At 40.4% G+C, this 22,408-nt stretch overlaps 1 protein-coding gene across 1 annotated transcript; it reads left to right on the forward strand.

Annotated features, from left to right (window-relative positions):
- The first annotated feature begins 16,907 nt into the window (after positions 1 to 16,907).
- Positions 16,908 to 22,182, forward strand: LOC115787176 (homeobox protein unc-4 homolog). Its single transcript, XM_030739758.1, has 3 exons — positions 16,908 to 17,426; positions 18,034 to 18,209; positions 20,702 to 22,182. Exons 1-3 carry the CDS (start codon positions 17,162 to 17,164, stop codon positions 21,866 to 21,868), a joined length of 1,608 nt encoding a protein of 535 aa, XP_030595618.1. The 5' UTR covers positions 16,908 to 17,161; the 3' UTR covers positions 21,869 to 22,182.
- Positions 22,183 to 22,408: the final 226 nt, after the last annotated feature.

Consider the following 22,408-nt stretch of genomic DNA (forward strand, 5'->3'; position numbering starts at 1 on the left):
TAGACAGTAGATATCTCTTCTGATCTTCTGAAACATACTATGTCACGTGCTATGGAGGTGAGCCAGCTGATGCACCATTAATTTGATGACCAGTGAAGTGACTGCTTTGGTGTTTGGGCCTAAAATCTTTTCCTTCTGGTTCTTAATTGGGACTCTTTGATGACAGAAGGCGCATACAGCACTGCCAGCTGTACAGAGACAAACTAGCTGACAAAAAGGACCTGCACTGCACCTTTTTCACTGCATGAGGGCGCTGGAGTTCTACAAGGATGAGCATGACAGACAACACTGAAACGGCCTGCTTCGGGAGGCTCGTGCCCACATCGAAAAAAGTCCTAATACTTTGTTCGACACTGAAATAAAGATTCAGGCCTGGTGACACTTTAACTCACATTCAGCAGCTTTATTAAACAGTTTATTCAGCAGGATGAAACACGCTTTGATGATATGAAATCGGCAGAATCTTCCTTTCATCCTTCGTTTTTGCCAAAACAGCATGTTCAGTTCATAAAAGATCACAAACCTTAATATGTAATTTGCAGATATGATCACGTGTTTAAGGTGAAGCCCTGACTGCAGTGCGTTGGATAAAGCATTTAAACGATGAAAAAAAAAGCAGCTACATTTGTGCATTTGCGTGTAACTCCCGGAATTCTTCATGCAGCCTGCACACGGCCTGCAGTGAATCGACTCTGACAATTACAATAACGAGATAATTGCAATCTGTCACCATACATTCGGCGTTAGCATATCACAAAATAACCAATGCAAGTGCGATAGTCCTTCCACACACGTGTCTGATCTGCATAACACACACACACACACACACACACACACACACACACACACACACACACACACACACACACACACACACACACACACAGAGCACCCCACTTTGTAATTATAAATGAATTTCACGGTGCGAGGCTTTTAATGCAAATAATGTGGATCTTTCTTCCCCTTCTCACCAACAGGAGAGTCTGTGTGTGTGCGCGCGCGCGCGCGCGTGTGTGTATCAGATTGCGGCCAAGCTTTGTTTGACTAGCCTTCCCTCTAAACCGAATTAATGGGATGGAAGTTATTTGCTATCCTGAGCTGACGATGCGGGGTTTCGTTTCCTTTTTTTTTTTTTTTTTAATTCAGCATAAGTGTTTAAAAAAGAAAAAAAAAAAACAGGAAGAGAAAGAAATGCGTCAATAAATGTGCAGAAGACAATGAACTAAAAACACCGGAGCAGGACAAAGAAAGACAGACGGAGACGGCAGGGGTACAGCCTTGGTTTCCGTGTGTGTGTGTGTATGTGTGGTTAGTGACAGGGACCCCATCAGTGCAGGATCAGAGTGGGGAAATTGGAGGACAATGTTGGGAGAAGGGGGGTAGGGGGTAGGGGGATAATTTAAACCGATTGGGGAGGCGGTGTCCCAGAGGTGCATAATTTACTCATTCATTAACCAGACCAAACAAGAGCCAATATTAATTAACTCGTTCCTCGTGGCAAGGCGCCCCGAGAAGCGCGTGCTTTGTTGTCAAATGACCACATAGGAAGCGAAGGCTTTACAATTAGACAGGCCGCAGGGCGAAGACGCCTCTAATCTGAAATGCGATAAATAATCAAGTACATTTGTTCTGACATGAACTTTTGTGGTAGTGTACTTAACTCGTGCGCAAACATGCTCTGTAACTTTAGACTCTGCACCTTATTTCAGTTTTTCAACACGCTGTTAACGTCGCAGCAGTAGTTTGGAGATGTTTCATTCAAAAGATGTGATTGGATCCATAAAGTGGTGAATACAGCGAAGTAAATGATAATACAATAACGCATAAAGAAAGTAACATGCAAAAATACTTTTTTATTACGCTTTAGTAACTGATCAGAGTAATTTTATCTCTTAGCTTCAAGTACTGATACCACTAATAATTATGATAATAAATACTAATCATCATTGGTGTAAGTAATTAATTAGCCTTCTTTTTTAGGGTTTGAACGCATTAGTGTTCAAAGTTAGATTTAGTTGGTTTAGAGTCCCACTAAAAGCCTCTGGTGCACTGAGTAATTGTTTTTTTTTGTTTTTTTTTCTAATTGTAATTATAACTGAGAAACTAATTACATTTACTCGGGTACTGCAGGTAAGGGCATTTTTGTACTTAGTTAAAAGGGGCCCAGCAACAAGCCCCCCCAGAGTGAGGATTTTAATCTGGTTGCATTTTTGATTTAAAAGGGCACATTTTATGCTTCTTATACCAGTGCATTCATTTTACAGGTAGATATGAACTGATTTTGGAGGTTTTACACAACACGTGTGGTACACATATTAAAATGTACAAAAAGATATAATGACTAACTTTCATTTTGCAACCTTGAGTACATTTTACTCTTTATACTCTTCACTGAATTGTTTCATGCTGGAACTTTTGGCTTATTATTGCCATGCCAATAAATAATGCAAGTATTTATCCTAACATCATAACTTAAAATAGAGTCTTTATACAAAATAATAAAGATGCCACTTATTTTTATACATTTCCTCCACTGGAGGGCGCTCCTTCACCGAGCCTCTCTGAGCTGTCAGGCCCTGCTAACTTTGATTAAGGTTTAAATTGGCTGAATTTAATGAACGTTGCCTAATTAGGCAGGATAACAGCTTTAATTGATAAGTAATTATTTGCCACAAATTGTTATTAATTCTCCAGCTCCGTCTCATAGTGTACTGACTCTAAACCCTACCCCCCAACCCCACCCTCTCCCCTCCTCCCCTGCAGCATCTCTATTTATGTAACAAGCAGTGGTAAACAATTAAGCATATGTTAGGATGGGATACTCCGGAGGGTATCATCAGGCTGTGCTTGGTGCACTGGCAGTTTATGTGAAATTATTTGCTCTCACTGACTGATACCTCTGAGCATTAATTGCTTAAACTGTACTGTGATTTTGGATGAGTGCCATTGAAGGCTCACTGTCACATCTGACAGAAAAAAAAAATGCTGCAAGAAAATCAGTGACTTCTAATGAAGACAGATCAACTTTAATTTTAGGAGAAAGTGTATGTGTGTGTGTGTGTGTGTGTGTGTGTGTGTGTGTGTGTGTGTGTGTGTGTGTGTGTGTGTGTGTGTGTGTGTGTGTGTGTACAGTCATGGTAAAAAGAAAGTACACCCTCTGTCAGTTATAAGGTTTTATATATCAGGAGAAAATAAAAATATTCCATCAAGCTCAGATGAACTACAAAACATGACATAATGCACTAAGTCCTTATGTTTTTGACAAAAATTAAGCCAAAATGCAGAACTAGTGTGTGAAAAAACTAAGTGCATCTTTACTGCTTCAGTGGGAATTGAGAGTGTAAGTTGAAGCCTGGTGCTGCTAATCAAATGCACTTGATTACGTGTGAGCACCTCTATGAAAACAGAAGTTTTTGCAGTTTGTTGGTGGTAACACTACCAAGGAGGAAAAACATCAACAGTGATCTCAAAGAAGCAATTGTTGCTGCCCATAAATTTGGAAAAAGTCATTTACAAACTGTTTTAAGTCCATCATTCAACAGTGAGAAAGATTATTCACGTTCACAGACATTTAGGTCAGATGGTGAATGGACATCCCAGCAAATTCACCCTGTGGTCAGATCGTCCAATTTTCAGAGAAATTGCAAAGAGCCCAAGAGCTGCATCTCAGACTCTACAGGCCTCAGTTAAATCTTAAAGTTCATGACAGCACAAAAAAGACTTAACAAGTATGACTTGTTTGGACCACCAAACCAAACGTAGCATGTCAGCATAATCAGCTCATAACAGCTGTCATGATGATTTGGGCTTGTTTTGCAGTCACGGGACCTCAACACCTTTCAGTCGACTCCTCTGTATATCAAAGTATTTTAGAGTCAAATATGAGAAAATCTGGCAGCTAAAACTTTGCCTCAATTAGGTTGCGCAAATCCAAGCACAGCAGCAAATCTACAACAGAATGGCTGAAAAAGAAAAGAATCGGTCAAAGTCCAGACCTCAACCTGACTGAAATGCTGTGATGGGACCTTCAGAGAGCAGTGCACAAATGAATGTCCACAAACCTCAATGAACTGAAGCAACATTGTAAAGAAGTGTGGGCCAAAATTCACCCACAATGATGTGAGAGCCTGATAAATTCATATAGAAAACAAGGTTTACTTCAAGTTATCACTGCTGACGGTGTTTCTACACATTACTGAATCATGGGGTGTACTTAGCTTCTGCGTTGAGGTTTTGTTAAATAAATAATGACAGTGTAATATGTCATGTGTGGTTTTTCCATCTAAGGTTGTATTTATGTCATTTTAATACCTGGTAAGGACTAAATATATGTTTTGTTTTGTTTTTTGTCCTGATACATACGAGCATAGAATTGATAGAGGACTTTCTTTCTTTTTACCATGACTGTGTATGTAGTTAGTAGTGCAGATGCTTCCAGTCCCTCTTTAGGACATTATGTAATAACCTCTCGCCTCCTATTGTACATGAAGCTGTAGGAACCCGTCGCTTAGCCTTCCGAGTTTTGACTTACCCGAGCATCTTACATCTCAAGAGTCTGCAGTCAAATTCGAGCGCTCCGCATTTTTAAATACTGCTGAGCTTCACAAAGTTCATGTAAACGCTCAGAACGTACCTGTGTTGAGGTCACCGTAAGAAAAGCTGTATGCTATCAGTGCTTGAATGCTACATTGAGGTGATTTGTCAACAAATCTGAAATAAAACATGAATTAATTTTAAAAGGCTGAACTTAAAATTTGCAATACTTGCAAACCAATGAGCTGGGGTCAGTGGATGTATCAACCAAATAGCCTTTTAAAACACCTCAAATCCCACATGAATCTTTATGTGACTGACAGTCACAACTGACTCAATAATTCAGGTAATTATGCCTGTTTTACAGACAGGAGCAGTTGATAAGGATTAACTGATGATAATAGACTGTTAAAGCCATAGACAGACTGATGCGAAGCCTACAGCTGTGCAAAGATGGATGGTCAAAAAAAACAAAGGGGTTAATGTATTAAAATAAAGCACATATTTTCACACATCGCTCAGCAATACATTATCATTGATCGATTACCTTGGAGCGAATCGAGGTGTCCTCAAAGCAGCTTTGTATTCACAACAACAGTGACACATAAAAATGAATCATTGATATCATGCTAATAATGCACATATAGCTTCAGTGTAATTGTGTTTTTTGTACAGTATTGGTTAAAGACTCTCGTGCCACTTCCATGCACTTTTGTTTGGTGTTTCATGGATTCGAGAAATCAAAGTGAATCTGACTGACAGCATTATTGCACTTTTGTGTTATGATTTTCTGTAAATATTGTTTTTTTTCTTTCAAACACAATTACTGTGAAGTGAAACGCTGACATCATGCCCCCCAAAATAAATAAGTGTGGCCCCGACATCTGAACCTGCAGTTGGTCATGCTTTAAATTGAAGTTGTAAGGGTTAACAGACAATGAGGAGCTCAGTGAGTTGAGAAAACAAAACATGAACCGAGTGAGCCAAAGAAGAGGCCTTTGTTTCAAACAGCATCAGTCATTTTCTGTTGGTGCGCGGGGGCCACTCTGACAGAGCTATTCATTAAAGTGATTTAAATGAGATGCGCGTGAACTTGCTTCCTAATTAAAACATATTTCCTTGTTTACAGAGTGGCTTTAAGCTGGGTTCTTTGGGGGGGGGGGTGACTTTCTCCTCCCCTCCACCGTTTCACTGCCAGCAGATGGTTTTGTTGGGCTCCAGTAGTTAGCCAGTGGCCGAATAGGGCCAACCATTCTTCCCCTTCATGCCCATCAGATCCCAGCATTTGTTTTAACACCCCTCCTCTCCCCTCCCCTCCATGCACGTGCATGAGATGAGAAGTAGCCCTATTGATTGGGCTGCTAAATGTATATGCAAATATTTCGAGCCCGTGCATGAAAAATTGGCGCCACTATTTCTCAAATTACTATATTTTGAAAATGTTAATTTGCATAGCGGATTTCCCTGCGGGGTAGGGGGGTTAATTAGGTCTATTTCCGTGCGGCTTGTGCCAAGACAGCCAAGGAAAAAAGAGGGTGGGCAGAAGAAAGAGAAAAGAGGGAGAGAGGGGGAGATGCGACTCACTGATAACAATTAAAATGGTATTTTGGACTCTTTCAAGCATGGAAAATTTTTGGCATATTAAGCACGTTTTAGGAAAAGGTGATAAGTCAGTTTTAATTGAAATGGAATTGTTGCTCCAGAGGAAGCTTGGCATTTAATCCACTCAATTTTAAATACACAGGCAGATCTTAAAGGCATCACGTTTAATCTATCAAACCAGAGGTGAATTAAAGAAAATAACTTTAACCACAATTTGCATTTCCTCCCAATATTCTGTCACAGGCACAATTATGTTCATAATTAGATGGAGAAAAAGTTTCCTAATTGCATGGAGAGAAGGAACTGAAACGCACTCGCCTGGAAATGGGGTCTTTCCTTTTCCAAATTATCAAAGCTTTCATTATGTGTCAGGGAAAAGATTTGCGGGAGGAAAAAAAAAACAAAACATCAATACATTAAATCCTTTCACTTCTAATTGGAATGGCATCTACGTTCCTGGTTTAATGCTGCACCAAGCGCACTGTGGGATAAAAAAAAAAAGAAAAAAAATCTCCCAACCATTAATTTAGATTAGACTCTTAATTATCAACCAATCACTAAATAATGACTGACTTCATTTCAGATAGTTAAAAATTAACTTGAATGCAGTAATTGAGTAATTAACTCTCCACTGCTTCACCTTTACTTTGCTAATTAAAAAAATTAATATGGCTTGATTCCTTTTCTCAAGAGGAATATTGATGGTTTTATGGCTCAGAAGAGATTCGCGTTCTTGTGTCTAGCAACTTGCATGGTCTCAGGGTCATCTTTTCATATATCAATGACTACAAACAAAACAAAAAACAAACAACAAAAACAAAAAAACATGTTTTGGGGTATGGGGGGCGGGGGGGTAGGAACTTCTTTCCATGTCTCTGTGGCATGGATATGGATATGGCACCTGTGTTTGAATTTTGACACAGGTCATATAATCTTGGGAAAGATATAAGATGTTAAGGAAGATCTGTTGTGATCGTTTCCAGCTCTTGTTCTCCACTAGGCTAGCTTTTCAGGATTCGCAGCTCAGTGTAATCTATATATATCTTATACTGAGCCTTGCTGTAGCCACACAGTTCATCCAGTGTCTGAAACCTCCCTCTGAGCCAACTTTCTTCTGACTGGTCAGCCCTCACAAACAAAAGGTTTGGACAACAGCTGGGTGGGGCTTTATGTGCTCACAGGCAGGACTGTGGGTCTGAGATTACTAAAGAGCCAAGAGTACACTGTTAAAAAAAATCTGTAAAAAAAAAATTTATAAAATATTCTGGCATCTGGTGCGCCAGAAACATAACATAATAAAATGTCAATTTTTTTTAGTAAAAAAACAAAGCTTCTGATTCAAAGGTGACCCCCCCCTCCCCCCAAAAAAATTAAATTAAATAAAATCAGCACCTGGTATTTCCCACCATTTTGTAGTGAAAACTTTCTTAATTACACAACTTATCTGTTAATGAACAAATCCTTGCAAAATTATGGACATTTTTGTGTAATTTTACACTCAATGTATCAGACTTTAGATATATGTTTAAAGCAATAAACGAGAATTTAACAGTTTTGTCTTTAAAATAAATATGACATATTTGAGAAATTATGTTAAACTTGTGATTGTATTTTTAGTTGTTTTGTGTGGAAAAATTTTTTTTCTGTAAATTTAAAATCCTGTTTATTCACGGTTCATGTTTTCCCACATTATTTTACATTAGCCATGTTAATTCACTGTATGTTTTTTGTAATATTAATGATATTTTATGTACTTTAAAATAACAGGAAGATTAAAGTAAAATTCATAGGAAAAAGTCTGTAAAGTTACTGAATTTTTACAGTGTAGAAGAAATTGTCAGGGATTATTCATACATACTCTAACTTTATTATTTGAAACTTTGGCCATGTTTAATATGACAATCCCCCACTGTAACTGTATACAGTTATGGCCAAAAATTTGGCCAGTGGCATAAATTTTGAGTTTCATATACTTTGCTGCTTCAGCTTTTAGATTTTTTTTAACATATTTTCACGATAAAGTGCTGAACAATCATGAGCAGTTCATAAGTTTCAAAGACTTTTATTAGCAAATAAATCAAATTTATGTAAAGAGTTGCACTGCACTGTCAAAACTTTGACCATGACTGTACTTTATGGCACTGGAAACAGCTTGGATAGATGTTTATAACATGCTAAGAGCTCATCTTAATACAGAATGATGGTGTTATAGAGTTTTTGCCTCTATAGCTGCTATTTACCGTAGAGGTGGTGATTTTTTTAAATAAATCTCACCAATTTGGATTTTGTTAAGGCTTAAAGGCAGCTGTAGCTGGTGGTTAGGCCTTTGCTCGGCCTGTTTTGGTGCCTTTTGCCGCGGGGCACAGTCCCTCCGAGAATTTCATGCCCCAGTTTTGGCGAAGGAAATTGTGTCTGTCTTTGCATTTGATAGATTCAGCATGCCAACCAGAGTTTGTTGATAACTTAGCACTTCACCTACTGTCCATCATATACCAGTTATTACTTATAATGCTTATTCAGACATACAAATTGTATGGGAAATATAATGTGCACCCATGGAGCTATACTGAAGGAGTTTGAGGTCAACCTTAAGTCTTGAGGGACAGATGAGTTTTAGTTTTTTTGCTTCATTGCCCATTAATTCTGCCATTCCAGAAGCTTTCCACTCCATATCTCTTTAGGATGAGGAGTCCAACATAACTGTCAAACTATATGAGCAATACAGGCAAGCTGCTTGTGACGACCCACTAAGAAAACAAGTCCTTAACATAAATCAATTTTGGTTGTTCTATTTAAATCATATTTAACCAAAGTTACATTTAGACAAGGTTTATTAGTCTTTTTGGTTCAGGTTAGAATTTATTTGATTTTTCTTCTTTTAATATTTCCAGGCCTATCCTTTTTATGGGACTGCTCACTGGTATTATGACCACTCACACACACCTTTATGCTAAATTGCAGTGGTTTGGAGGAGTTTCTTGCATGCATTGCTCACTGCAATGATGATATATTTTTGTTTTTCCTTATTTTCTGTGATATACACAAAAAGGACCACAGACTGTGGGCTAAAATTCATAGATTAGAAAAATTATTTGGTTTTCTCAGTCTACTTTCTCTCAGACACCTCCATGCATCAAAATAGGAATCTCCAGAGGCCCTCAATGATAGTCTTTCTGTCTCCAAGCAAGCTGTTGCTGGAAGAAGCAGTCAGAAAGTGCCCCTTCTCAATATTCAATATTCAACTTCAAACATCATATAGAGCTGGTACATTTAAGGCTGGCTGTTAATTATTGGCACAATGAAGAAACCCATTTACAGAAACAAAAACTAACAATCTAAGAACACCCCATGATTCATCACCTTTAGCAGCAATAACTAGAAGTAATCTTTTCCTGTATGACTTTATCAGTCTCTTAGATCACTGTGGAGGAATTTTGGACCTCTTCTTTGCAGCATTGCTTCAGTTCATTGAGGTTTGGGAACACTTGTTCATACTGAGGCTATGTGGCTGCAAAATAAGCCCAAATCATCACCCCCTCATCCACCATATTCGACAGTTGGTATGAGGAGTTTTTGCTGATATGCTTTGTTTGATTTTCTCCAAATGTGGCAGAAAATGGTCACTTATGTCTACATTGGTCTCATCTTGTGGTTTGTTCAGATGCAATTTTCTAAGGCTAATCTGTGCTTTTTAAAGAGAAGAGGCTTTCTCCTTCAACCCTTCCAAACAAGCCGTACTTGTTCAGTCTTTTTTTAATTATACTGTCATGAACTTGAACATTTAACATGCTAACTGAGGCCTGGACAGTCTGAGATGTAGTTCTTGGGCTCGTTGCAGTTTCTTTGAGCATTACATGGTCTGACCTTGGGGTGAATTTGCTGGGGCATCTATGCCTGAGAAGAGTGGCAACCATCATGAATATTTTCCAATAATCTTTCTCATTGTACAATGATGGACTTCAAATTGTTTGGAAAGAGATATATAGTCCTTCCCAGACTCATGGGCAAGAAAAATAGTTTCCTTGAGGTCATTGCTGAATTACTGAATACTCCAGAACTGCTAAAACTTCTGCTTTTATAGAGGTGCTCACAATTCCCAATGACCACTTAATCAAGCCCATCTGATGAGCAGCACCTGGTTGTAACTTACCCTCTCAGTTCTTATGGACGCAGTAGAGGCGCACTTAGTTTTTCGCACACACTGGTTCTGCATTTTAGCTCAATTTTTGTTAAATAAACAATGACACGGTGTAATATTTGATGTACTATTTTTCATCTGAGGTTGTATTTACTTAATTTTAAGACCTGCTAAGGACCAGGTGATTTTTTTTTTATTATGTCCTGATATTTAAAACCTTATAATTGAAAGATTTTGTACTGTCTTGTCACAGTGACTCTATACACTAGACTGGCCATTGGCTAATATACAGGAAGTTTTTTTTTTACTGAATATTGTTATTGAGCCTGGACTACATAAATCCACATGCTCTAACTTGTCACTCAAAGAAACCTGCTGTGAACACACTGATGAGGATGGTCCATCAAGGATGTCTTTGAAAACATGCTACTGTGAAAGCAGCATAAAATCACCTTCAGTCATTTGTGTATCCTTGGGTTCAGAGTAACACACCAGCCAAACGTGCAGTAGATGAGATCACATATGCACACATATAGACAAAGACTTCCTCCTTTAGAGATGGAATCAAAGCAGCAATGTTTGCTGTCCTTAAAATGTTCCTCTTTACCCAGGAACATACAGAAAAAAGAAAAATATCTGTTTACTTTCCAAACCTCACTCATATAAACATCATGATATTTTAAAGCAAAGTTTGGAAAAGTTGCAGCTTTTCCCACAGTAACACCCGTTAACTGAGGCCATTTTTGACTCAAGCAGGATCCAAGATCACTTTTTTTTTCCCAGAATGATGCAAAATGTTTAATATATTTATGGATTTTATGTTTTCGAAGGGCTAATGTGCCAATCAGTTTCAAGGTGATGTTTGGAGACAAAAAGCTACATTTCACTGAAGTAATCGGCCCATGCTTTGGTATTGCACATTTTACCCCAGGAGGAACACTGACTATAAATAAAAACATGAGTGTGCTTCAGTATTTGCCAAAAAACAAGATTCTAGATGATACAATTTATTCTTCATACAGTATTGTAAATAAATAAATTGTTGGCTTTCTTGAAATATTACTGCAAGTTCCCCAGTCCCCGCTACAGGGACACAACACCAAACTTCAGCATTTCCACTGTGCTTCACACTTCTCCTGAAAAGTCTTTGGTCTACACCAAACATGCCAATACTGTCACCAAATAGTTTCATTTAGATTATTGTGTCCAGTACACATTATTCCAATAATGTGGTCAGAATTTCTCCTTGAAGATGGTTTTTCCTTAAAATGAAGCTGCTGTCGGCTGCTCCCTTTGTCATGAAGGGTCACTACAGCAGCTAGTTCTCCATATTTGAATTCATACCCTTCCTGATGCAGCCCCCAATAGATCCTTGTGGGATCAAACCAGGGATCTTTTGCTTGTTAAGCAAATGTGTGAATCACAACACTTTGGAGAAACCTCCTTAAAAAAATGGAAGTATTCGTTTCAAATAATTTAGCTATCTTTTGTTAGGCCCATGGGTATCCACAGCATCCTTCTGCAGGTTTCAGAGAGCTCTTCAGTGCTTAGCAAGATGACGCCACAGAGTTCAAAAAGCAAAAAGCACAGGAGACCGTAGATGTCAGAGGTTTGAGTAATGGTGTCTGATCCGGATTACGTCATTTGTTTGAGGATTTTAGGACAAATATATTTCTGTCTTAGGTTGATGCTGCAGATATCTTGTGCAATACGGCACAAATGATATCATAAATACACTCAGCTTGATGTTGCATGTTATGATGTTTGGACAGCAGTGATGTGGTCATTCCTTTAATTATATTGGATCCAGACAACATCTGATTTCACCAAGACATCAGCTCACAAAATAGTTTATTCCCTTTTTTTCCCTTTTTATTTGGGGGGGGTGGGGGGGGGGGTCACTTCTAATACACACAAGGCTAAAGCGTATTTTGATCAAATTAGAATTATTTCAGTTGCTTTTTTCATAGGCTACCTTAGTTCTTAGATGACAACAGCTTTGTGTTGTTTTTATTTTTTTTTCCCTCCCGCGAGTGTGGATTTAGTGCCGTGGCTTGCAAAGAGAGACGAGAGAGGGGAGGAGGGCTTGAGGCAAGGCAAGCCGAACCCTGGCCTGCATGTGAGTTGCCCATCTTATTATCAAGTTAATTAAAGCTAGCATCTGACAATGTCACTCGTGCCCAGCAAAAAAAAAAAAAAAAAAAAGGAGGAGGAGGAGGGAAGAAAAGGGAATTTAAATGCTGCGGTCTCTGAGGGCCTCATGTCAAGGGCTGCTTTTCATCGAGCACTGCATGTGTTTGGCTCGCACAGCCACTGGGAAAGAACGGGGGGGTGGGGGCTTCAAAAAAAAGAAAGAAGCTTTTATAAGCAAATGACAAGAAGGCATTGGATTTTGATGTTCAAAAATGGCAGCAGGAAAATAAATACATATCAGAAAGAACAGCACAGAAATGAAAAGGAAATAGAGCAAAAGCGAGAGATAGAGAAGGGGGGACATGAAAAGGGCCTCTCAAGCTGTTCAAAGTTGCACTAAGATTGAGGAAAGAGGGGTTTATAAGAGCCCGACGACCAGCCAACATTAAAGAGTCCATTTAAAACCTAGACATTGAAATGCAGAAAGCCTGCTCGTGTGTGGACTCGGGGTCAAGTAACGGAGGGATTATATGGTTCTTCATAATAATATTAATTAAACAATTTACATGCTAATAAGGTAACAATTATCGGAGCTTCTGGTGAAAGATTCAGGTTATTACAACACGCCAATCCCAGGGCTACGGGTCACAGGCAGAACAGCAGAGAGAAATCTCAACTCAAATTAACATTCTGTCAGCTCCAGAAATTGGATAAATAAAGTCGAATTAATTCACAGTAATGGAAGAGGGAGGGGGAGCCACTTATTCAACCAGCTCTGATTACCATTCAGTATTCACCAGCACGCGGGTGGCTTTCTGTCAAGAAATTTAACACAAAATGAAGCAGTCACCGCCTTGGGCGAGATTTGGCCCCTGCGACACCGTTTACAATTTATATGTATAATCTCTCTCCCTCTCCCTCTCCTTCCATCGCCTCCTCAAAGATGTCCACCTGGACACCCCAGTTGCTCCTGGCCTGTGCCATGATTGTAAATTTCAGCACCTTTCATTTTCCATTTTCCAACGCACACATCAATTTGAGCACCATTTCCCCCGCATTTGGCTAGACCCTTAACTTGATGGGATAACTTGAAATTTTAATTGCAGTCATCTTGTCTTTCTCTGTCTTTTTTTAACCTCAGACACCAGAGACAGTTTTATTAAAAATGGCTTTGTTGGTCATTGGAAAAGGCCACCTCTACTGCTTTCAGTAAATAAATGAAAGAAGAAAAAAAAACACAAGCTGGACGTGGATCACCTGAGTCTCACTTTGTTCATTTAAGGGCACTGGGAATTTTTTCCAGTTTGGATTTTAGCTAGGCAGCATGGTCTTTTTGCTGAATCATCTGCTACTTTGCTCCAGACTAAAATAACATCTGTAAGGTGAATTGCTGTAGATAAATTCATCTCCAAAGAATGAATTCTATTGAATTTAAAAAGCAGCTGATATTTTTTTCTGCTTTGAGCGATTATGAAAAACACACTGGGGGTTTTGATTGAAACATCTTGGAAATTAGTGGGTGGATTTCATGTCATCCCACAGGTCAATTTCTAGTAACTTTGAACATCCACTTACTTTTGTCCCTATCAGTCACTTATTATTCTGTCATATACATACTGTAGCTTATTATCAAAGTTGGGCAAAATGAATGATATCCCCCATATCCTAAACTTTACTTTCTGCTACTCTCACACCACATGAAGATGAAGATGATGGAGCATGGTTTTCTGTGCTAAACGTTTGGGTAAGTTAGCACTGATGACTTCACAGAACCACAGTTCTGCGTAGATTCTGTTCTCAAATTGTGTTCATACTTCATACATTTCAGCAAAGCCTTGTACCTCATCAGGACACTGGATTCTTGCAAAATTACCTCAGAATTCATCATGCCAGATTTCAAGTTATGAAGCTGAAAAAACAAAATAAGCCTGTCAGAGAGACAGCAAAAACTTTAGGAGCGGCCAAATCAACAATCTGGTGCATTCTTAAAAAGAATGAATGCAACACCCAAAGCCCAGGAAGAGCACAGAAAGCAACTAAAATGCATGATCACAGAATGGTTAAGAAAAACAGCTTCTTCTAACCAAGTCAAGAAGTTGGTTAGGAGTAAGTTTTATAATAAAGGGTTGCCTTAATAAATGGAAATGCAGAGAGTTTACAACAAGGTACAAACCACACATTACACAAAAGAACAAGAAGGCCAGATGGGACACATAATCTGTCAAACATGGTGGAGGCAATGTCATGCTCATGTACGTCTGCCGGTGTAAGCAGCTCACTAGTGTTTATTGATGACATGATTGCTGATAGAAGCAGCAGGATGAATAGTGCAGTGTGCAGGGCTGTACTCTGTGCTCACATTCAGCCAAATGCTGCAAAACTGATCGGACTGCACTTCACAGTGAAAACAGATAATGATCCAAAGCGCTCTGCAAAAGCAGCCCAAGAGTTTCTCAAGGTAAAAGAATGGGATATTCTTCAATGGCCAAGTTAGCCACAATCCAGCATATCACACTTTTCAATTTTTAAATACACAACTGAAGGCAGAGAAACCCACAAACAAGCAGCAACTGAAGGAGGCTGCAGTAAATGCCTGACAGAGCATTTACTGCAGCCTCAAACAAATGAACAGAAATGTCATGCTTCTTTGATACGAAATCGTTTACAATACAATAAATGTTCTTTTCAGCAACATCTTTCTTGAGTGCACATACTAAATTAAAGAGCAGCAGCCATTTGCATTTCCTACCTGAATTTAATATTTCTAAGTAAATATTTTAAAAATTATGATTTTTTTCCTCTTCCTGAGAGTTCAAAAATGTCTGTCTACTCGCCCACTACTGTGAAAAAAACGTCTGTGACGGCCGTGATCTGAACATCAGATTATTACAGATGGCACTTTGTTTTTGTTAGTGTCAGTTTGTTTGTTTTGATGCATAAGCTACACACGATGACTCATCATTGCGCTGTAGTGTCAAATACTGAATGAAATCTTAACTTGCAGTGTAACTGACCTGAAGTTAAGTGCAACTTTAGGTTGTTTGATGTTCAAAACTAGGCATTTGTGCTAAGTACAGAGTGAATCTGTTTTTACAGGTGGTGTTCACATCAGCATGCAAATGTGGAATAAGTCAAGATATTTGTCAGTGATGGAAAAAATGACAGCAGATGCAGATGGAGTGAAACAGTCATCTTTGTGCTTTTACTTGATGGAAAGCAAACACTGATTATTTGCAGCCTTGGGGTTTCCTGTGACTGTTCCAGAGGCATCTGTCGAATGTGTCCATATATTAACACTCTAAACTTTATTACAGTGTATGATAGAGTAACTTAAAAAATCTGCAGCGTAACTTCAACTTACGTTACAGAGATCTTTAATTCTTCTGTTCACCAACAGTTGGAGTTTACTCACTTGCCACATGATATGGAGAGAAGCTCCAGAAGACTTCGATCATGAGGTGATACGGTTCAGTTACTGCTCTCATTTCAAGGATGACAAGTGAACTTTAAAATTTAGCTTTTAAGACAACATGGATTATGATTACCTAATGTCAGCATCTGTAGGCTAATGCTCACAGCTGGACAAACACCTATCACCTGGTGAAGCTCATGTGATATGATTTGAAAAAAAAAAAAAAACTCCAGAAAAGCTCCCAGAGCTTCATGGCCAAACTCAGAAAGCATTTTATCCTGCAGTAACACGCTCAGTTAAGGCTGAATGGAGACTACTTACTGTATTGGATTCTTGGAAACATCACATCGTGTAGGCTACAATCCACTTTACAGCTAAACACGTGTGTAAGCTGTGAGGTGAAAAATCGAAATAATGAATAGTCGACTAACACGGTGGTCATGGAGGGTTGGGTGATGTGTGTGTGTGTGTGTGTGGGGGGGGGGGGGGGGGGGGGGGTGTTGAGATGGAGAGAGGCTTGTAGTTTAAAATGCAATGTGACAGCTCAGGAAAAAGCTTGAGGAGGGGGGGTTAAAGGCGCTGTTATTGGATCAATCTGGCCCTGAATGCCCCGTACAACACTTACACACAATGCGGGAGCGCGCACGCATGCACGACCGCGCAAGCGAAGGAGGCACAGAGAGAGTGATGGGAAAGAGGGAACATAGCCATTGCTTTAAAGTTGAAATAAAAATGTTTTCTCCTAGAAAAAAAATGCGAGGTTTATTCCAGAGAATTTAATGGAGTTGGCCTTTCAATTGCTTAGCTGTTTCCACACTGCGGCTTAGCCTCGTCCTCATTGTTTTGACAGGACTGAATTAAAGGACCATGCCAGGTGTAATTAGCGATCGATCTGAAAAGGGGAAAAAAAGCCCCCTCTCTCTCTCTCTCTCTCTTTTCCCCTTTTGCTTTGCTTCCTTTAGCCTACTCCATTAACCGCGTCTCTGACGTCACAGAGCGATTAACGTTTCTTATTGGTCCCGCGAGCAGATGGAGGAGTCCTAATGAGCTGGCTCGCGGAGAGAGGGAGCAGGGTTGACATATCGGCTGGACCGTAAACGTGAAATACCTCCCCCATCCCCGGTCTCCGCCGTTTCACTACAGACCGCACCGCGGCCGTGGGAGACGGCTGTCTGCCTGCCTGGGTTCCCTCGTCTCCCCCCCTCCGCCTTCGTACCTCCTCCTCCCGTTCCTCTTCGCCGCTTCTTCCTCCTCTCCCCGACTTTTTTCTGTTTTGACTGCATGTTCAGCCACACTGCCTCCCTCTGCATCTTCACTTCGGCCCCGCCGCAGCCCGGGCGAGCATGGACAGCCGTGTACTCGAGCATCCTCACGCCCAGTTCGGAGGCTCCTTGGGCGGGCTGGTGGGTTTCCCGTACGCGCTCGGCCCCCATCACCACCACCACCACCATCACCAGCACGTCTACGAGCTGGCGAGCGGACACCAGCTGCAGTCCGCGGCCGCCGTGCCCTTCTCTATAGACGGATTACTTAACGGCTCCTGCTCGGCCTCGGTGGTCAGCTCCAACCCGCTGCTCTCCTCCGACAGTCAGCAGTTCAAACTCTCAGGTAGGTTGGGCTCTTTTTTTGGTCTGCTGCCGTATGAGACGCGCAGAGGTGAATGAAAACAGTGTGTGCTGTAATAGGAGCTGAGATAAATCAAAGTTTTGTATGTTTGGTTTATTGGGGGCACATTGGGCCATTTCTAGTGGAAATGAGCCCCTTTTATGATTTTTTTTTTTTTTTTGAGGGGGGGTTTAAAGGAAAGTTAGCCTACAAAAAAAAAACACGTTTAAAAGTTTTGAACCTAGGTTGGTTAACAAAGAGAAAAAATGTTAGTGCACTTTGCGTAATTTTACTGTAAAGGCCACACAAGAGGTTACAATAAAACTTGTCCTTGTAGGCAGCTAAATGTTAGAATCATTAGAAAATGATGTCTTATGTCAAATACAACCCCAGAGGCCCGATTTTAACTTTAAAAGCAAAAAGAAAAGTAACAGCTGTTTTATTACAAACCAACTGGTTTAAATGTAAAAGCCAACTGTGTCATGAATGTGTGTAACGTGAACGTCTCTCTCTCTCTCACTCATACACACACACACAAACACACTTCTACACCAACACACACACACACACACACGCGCGCGCGCGCACACACATACTTACACGTCTTCAGATTCCGGGGACCCGGATAAGGACAGTCCCGGTTGTAAACGGAGGCGCACGAGGACGAATTTCACCGGGTGGCAGCTGGAGGAGCTCGAGAAGGCTTTCAACGAGAGTCACTACCCGGACGTGTTCATGCGGGAGGCGCTCGCGCTCAGGCTTGACCTCGTGGAGTCACGGGTTCAGGTAAAGACACACAACAAATTAGACACAATATTTGGACACAGTAAGGAGCATTATTTTATCCCCCAACCCCCAACCCCCACCCCACCGCCACACACACACACACACACACACACACAAACACACACACACACACACACACACACCAATCAAGACAGATGTAAGCCCCACCACACCCCAGATTTATTTTATTGCACTGAATTTTTGCTGCAAATATAGAGTTTTGTGATGGTCCGTGGAGACTTAGCCTAGCCAATATTCAGGTAGTCAGGTAGCGTCAATAAAGAGTCTCTTTTGAATTATGCATGTAGGCAACCTATTGATTTATGGGTTAATAAAAACATGGATATTTACTGAGCAAACCAAAGGGGGATATAGTTAATAGAATTCTTCCTTCACCTTTATTTTTTAACATCCAAGTTATTATTGTTGTTATCTTATTATTATTATTATTATTATTATTACATTATATTATATTATTGTTATTATGTTTAGTTCTTTCACGAGCCTTATTTTGTTTCAATTTGTAAACATGTCATTGGATTTTAGGTTAACTATATGCTGATAAAATTAAGTTATTGTCTTTTTATTAAAACTTTTAGGTTATTATTATTATTATTATTATCATGCATTTTAAGCTGCATTATATAGTATTGGTGTATACTGGTAAAATGTTAAAAAGATTAATTTAACAGTATATCATATAATGATAGCAATAATAACAATAATAGTAATATATTTAATAGCTCACTAAATAAAATAACTATGAATAATAATAATAAACGCTTATTTAACAACATTCATATAAAGAAAAAATATTTTATAGGTTAAAAAATAAATAATTTGTTGGAGGTAATCTGTACCATGAGTTCGTGTAATTTTGCTGAACAATAATAATAATAATATATTTAGTCTTATAATTATAATTATATGTGATCCACTTTGTTGCTTATAATTAACGCTGTGTAGCGCTGTTTTTTTTTTTAAATAATATTCTTTGTAATTCACCGGAGAGGCTGTTCATGTATCTTCCATGTAGCGTTCAGATGGCTGGATGAGTCAAAGCGGGACAGAAACACAGCTCTCCGTTTATGCTGTTTGGGGATTTCGCTCCTAAACCGCAGATTATTGTTCCCTCAAGCTTCTTAACGCTCCTTTATCGCCAGGTTTGCGGGGGGAAGATATAACCAACATTAACAATTCATAAGAAGCGCCTTTGTCGCGCGTGCTGCTGGTCGCCCCTCCTTGTTATGCAATATTCCCGGGTCCTTTACTTCTGCATGCTACTCCAAACGTTATCAGTGCCGAACACGCGGGCACGAGCGCGCCCAGAGGCCGGGCGTGGAGAGCTCCTGGGCGGGGGAGGCTCTCTTTCTTGGCTCGGTGCGGAGGGAGGAGAGCCAGGGATTGCCGCACAAGTGCCACAGCCCTACGACCCATGTAAGCGGACGGGATATGGCTGATTTAGCTAGTGTACAGTTAAATGTAATCGGTGCCCATTACGCACACTCGTTCGTAATTAACACTTGCACATCTGTGCGTCTGCAGGTCCACCGCTGTGACCTATTAACCTAGTGCGCTCAGTAGATATTTAAAGATGCAGTAAACAAAGAAACAGGCAGAACGAGAACAATGATTTCACTTGTTTCAAGGCTTTGTGGAATTTGGGTGGATTTTAGGCAGTCAGGTTTTGTCCACCTGGTCTGACGCTGCTTTATCTGTTTGTCATGGCAGATGATGCCTAAGGTTGTCAGACACACACTATATGATACTGTAAATGTAAACCCTTTGTCTAATGCACAACCCACTCAGTGAATTCATATACTGGTTTTCATGGCAGGAATAAGAAAAAATGAAAATATGACATGAACTAATCATTAAAAATTACTGCAGAGTTTATTCATCTTTTTCTCTGATACCTGTTACAGAGTAAATGTTTCTGATTTCAGAAGATTTTTTTTGATGCATTAGATCTTTGAGGTGTTCATGTTAAATTTAGATATTCTGCAATTCCACTATGAAGAAACGCTCTGTTTTACAAAATTGCTACAACACAAGGCCCAACTGGATTTACAGCAATTATTTGCACAGTCATTTAACAAATGCAATCATTATATTTGTTTTATTATAGAACTGTAATATTTCAGCAAATTGTGAAAAATGCTCATCACGAGCAAAGTTGAAGTCTTGAATTAGCATTTGTGCTCCACCGTCAGGTAAAAACACATTCTAAAACAAAAGCAGTAAGTCCTTTTGGCATCTTTGGCAGCTCCATCTAAAAACTTAAATAATTGATAAACTATATTTTAAAAATCTGCAATCAAAAGTCACCAAAGCAATAGGAAGAATAAAAATGATTTATGTCCTTAAAGATGCACTTTGACATATATGATGTGAAAAAAAAGACCATTCTCCAGCAAAATTCACCTCACATGCCAGTGTTCCACCTGTGCACGTATTTTCATGTGTGTATTTGTCTGTGTGCATGTGCATAGGTTTGGTTCCAAAACCGCCGTGCTAAATGGAGAAAAAAGGAGAACACGAAGAAAGGACCGGGGCGGCCTGCTCACAACTCCCACCCGACCACGTGCAGCGGTGAGCCCATGGACCCAGAGGAGATAGCACGAAGGGAGCGTGAGCGGGAAGACAAGAAGAAAAGGAAACAGGAGAGGAAGCTGCTCAAGTCCCAAAATAAACTCCTTGCAGGTGACAGCTTCCACACACCTGGGGGTTCGGAGAGTGACAGCGGGGTCTCCCAGTTCACTGACAGTGAGCAGCAACCTTCTAACCTTTCCGGGACTATTCGCATTGAACTGCCAGCAACGAAAGGTACAGGAGGACACCAAACTGAATCCAGCTGTGACCAAACGCGACACGACTTCAGCCAACTACAAAACCACCAAAACCAAAGAACCACAGCAGAATCGGAGCAGGTTTCACCAGGCAGCACGCACAGCTCCAGTCCTGGAGGCCCGAGGTCCTCTGCCCTGCAGAAAAGAAATCCTTTCAGTGTGGAGAGCCTCCTCTCTGACACCATGCCTCGACGGAAAGCTCAGCTGGACTTCCCCTCACTGCCCAATCAGAGGACACTAGTGGGAAAAGGTCACTTCTTGCTTTACCCCATTGCCCATCAGCCTTTGGGTTTTCTAGTGCCCCAAACAGCCCTGAAGGCCACACCATGTCAGGACAACATTAACAGGCTCAGCCTGGGACAGAGGTGTGTGCCAAGTGAAGGAAGCCCCGCTCCCTCTGACCTCTGTAGCTTTGGCAGTGTCACCAAGCCTCTGAACTCGGATCATATACAGCATGACATGCAGCATCACCACAATCACATTAGCAACAGAGCGGATGGAGCCGACATGGAGGAGTGTGGTGGTGACTGCAGCAATGGAAGATTCACCGTTTCCCCTCCACCAAACAGTGTGGCTCAGACGGCTCGAGCCAGGCTGAGCTCCACACAGTCCAGTGACAGCAGCGAGGAGAGGAGTCCGAAAGTTCAAATGGAGGCGGTGACCAATGGCTGCCAATCTGCTGAGCTGTGTGCAAAAGAGAAGGGTGCAAGAGAGGAGCAGGCATCTCCAGACCTCTCTGAGTGTCTCAAGGCAAACACAGACTGTCAAGAAACACCCGGAACAGATGGAGAGGATGTCGATATGGACTAACACTTTCAAGGAGCAAACATAAACAAAGGACCAGGAACACCGCTCAGACTATTCAAACATTCCCAAAGCTCTGCCGAGACACTCTAAAACATATCAGGAATCAGGAGACTTAATCCTCATCTATTTTTTAATCATAAGGTGTGATCAATCCAGATGGCCCCTAAAAGCTGTGGCTGTCCTCATATTTGGGCTTTAGGCCTCAACACCTTTAGAAGCAGGTTCTTTCCTTCCTTCCTTCTTTTTCTTTTCTTTTCTTTCTTTTTTTTTTTTTTTTTGGTGAACAACTTGTAACAAAAACTAGGCTACAATAAACATCTTACACACAACAAAAATCCTCAGATATTGTAAAAACGAGAAAATGATATTTATATGTAAACATTTTGATAAATAAAGTTATTGTTTAAATTGAATCACTGTCTTTCCAGGGCCATATTGGAAAGGGAGGAGGGGGAGAAAGGAGGTGAAAATTGTGGTGGGGGGGCTGCTGTGTGGCAGAACCTCAGATCATGGCGGTTGGAGTTTCTGTCGTGTTACAGCAGA

This window comes from Archocentrus centrarchus, chromosome 1, assembly GCF_007364275.1.
Source record: "Archocentrus centrarchus isolate MPI-CPG fArcCen1 chromosome 1, fArcCen1, whole genome shotgun sequence".
Taxonomy (NCBI): domain Eukaryota; kingdom Metazoa; phylum Chordata; class Actinopteri; order Cichliformes; family Cichlidae; genus Archocentrus; species Archocentrus centrarchus.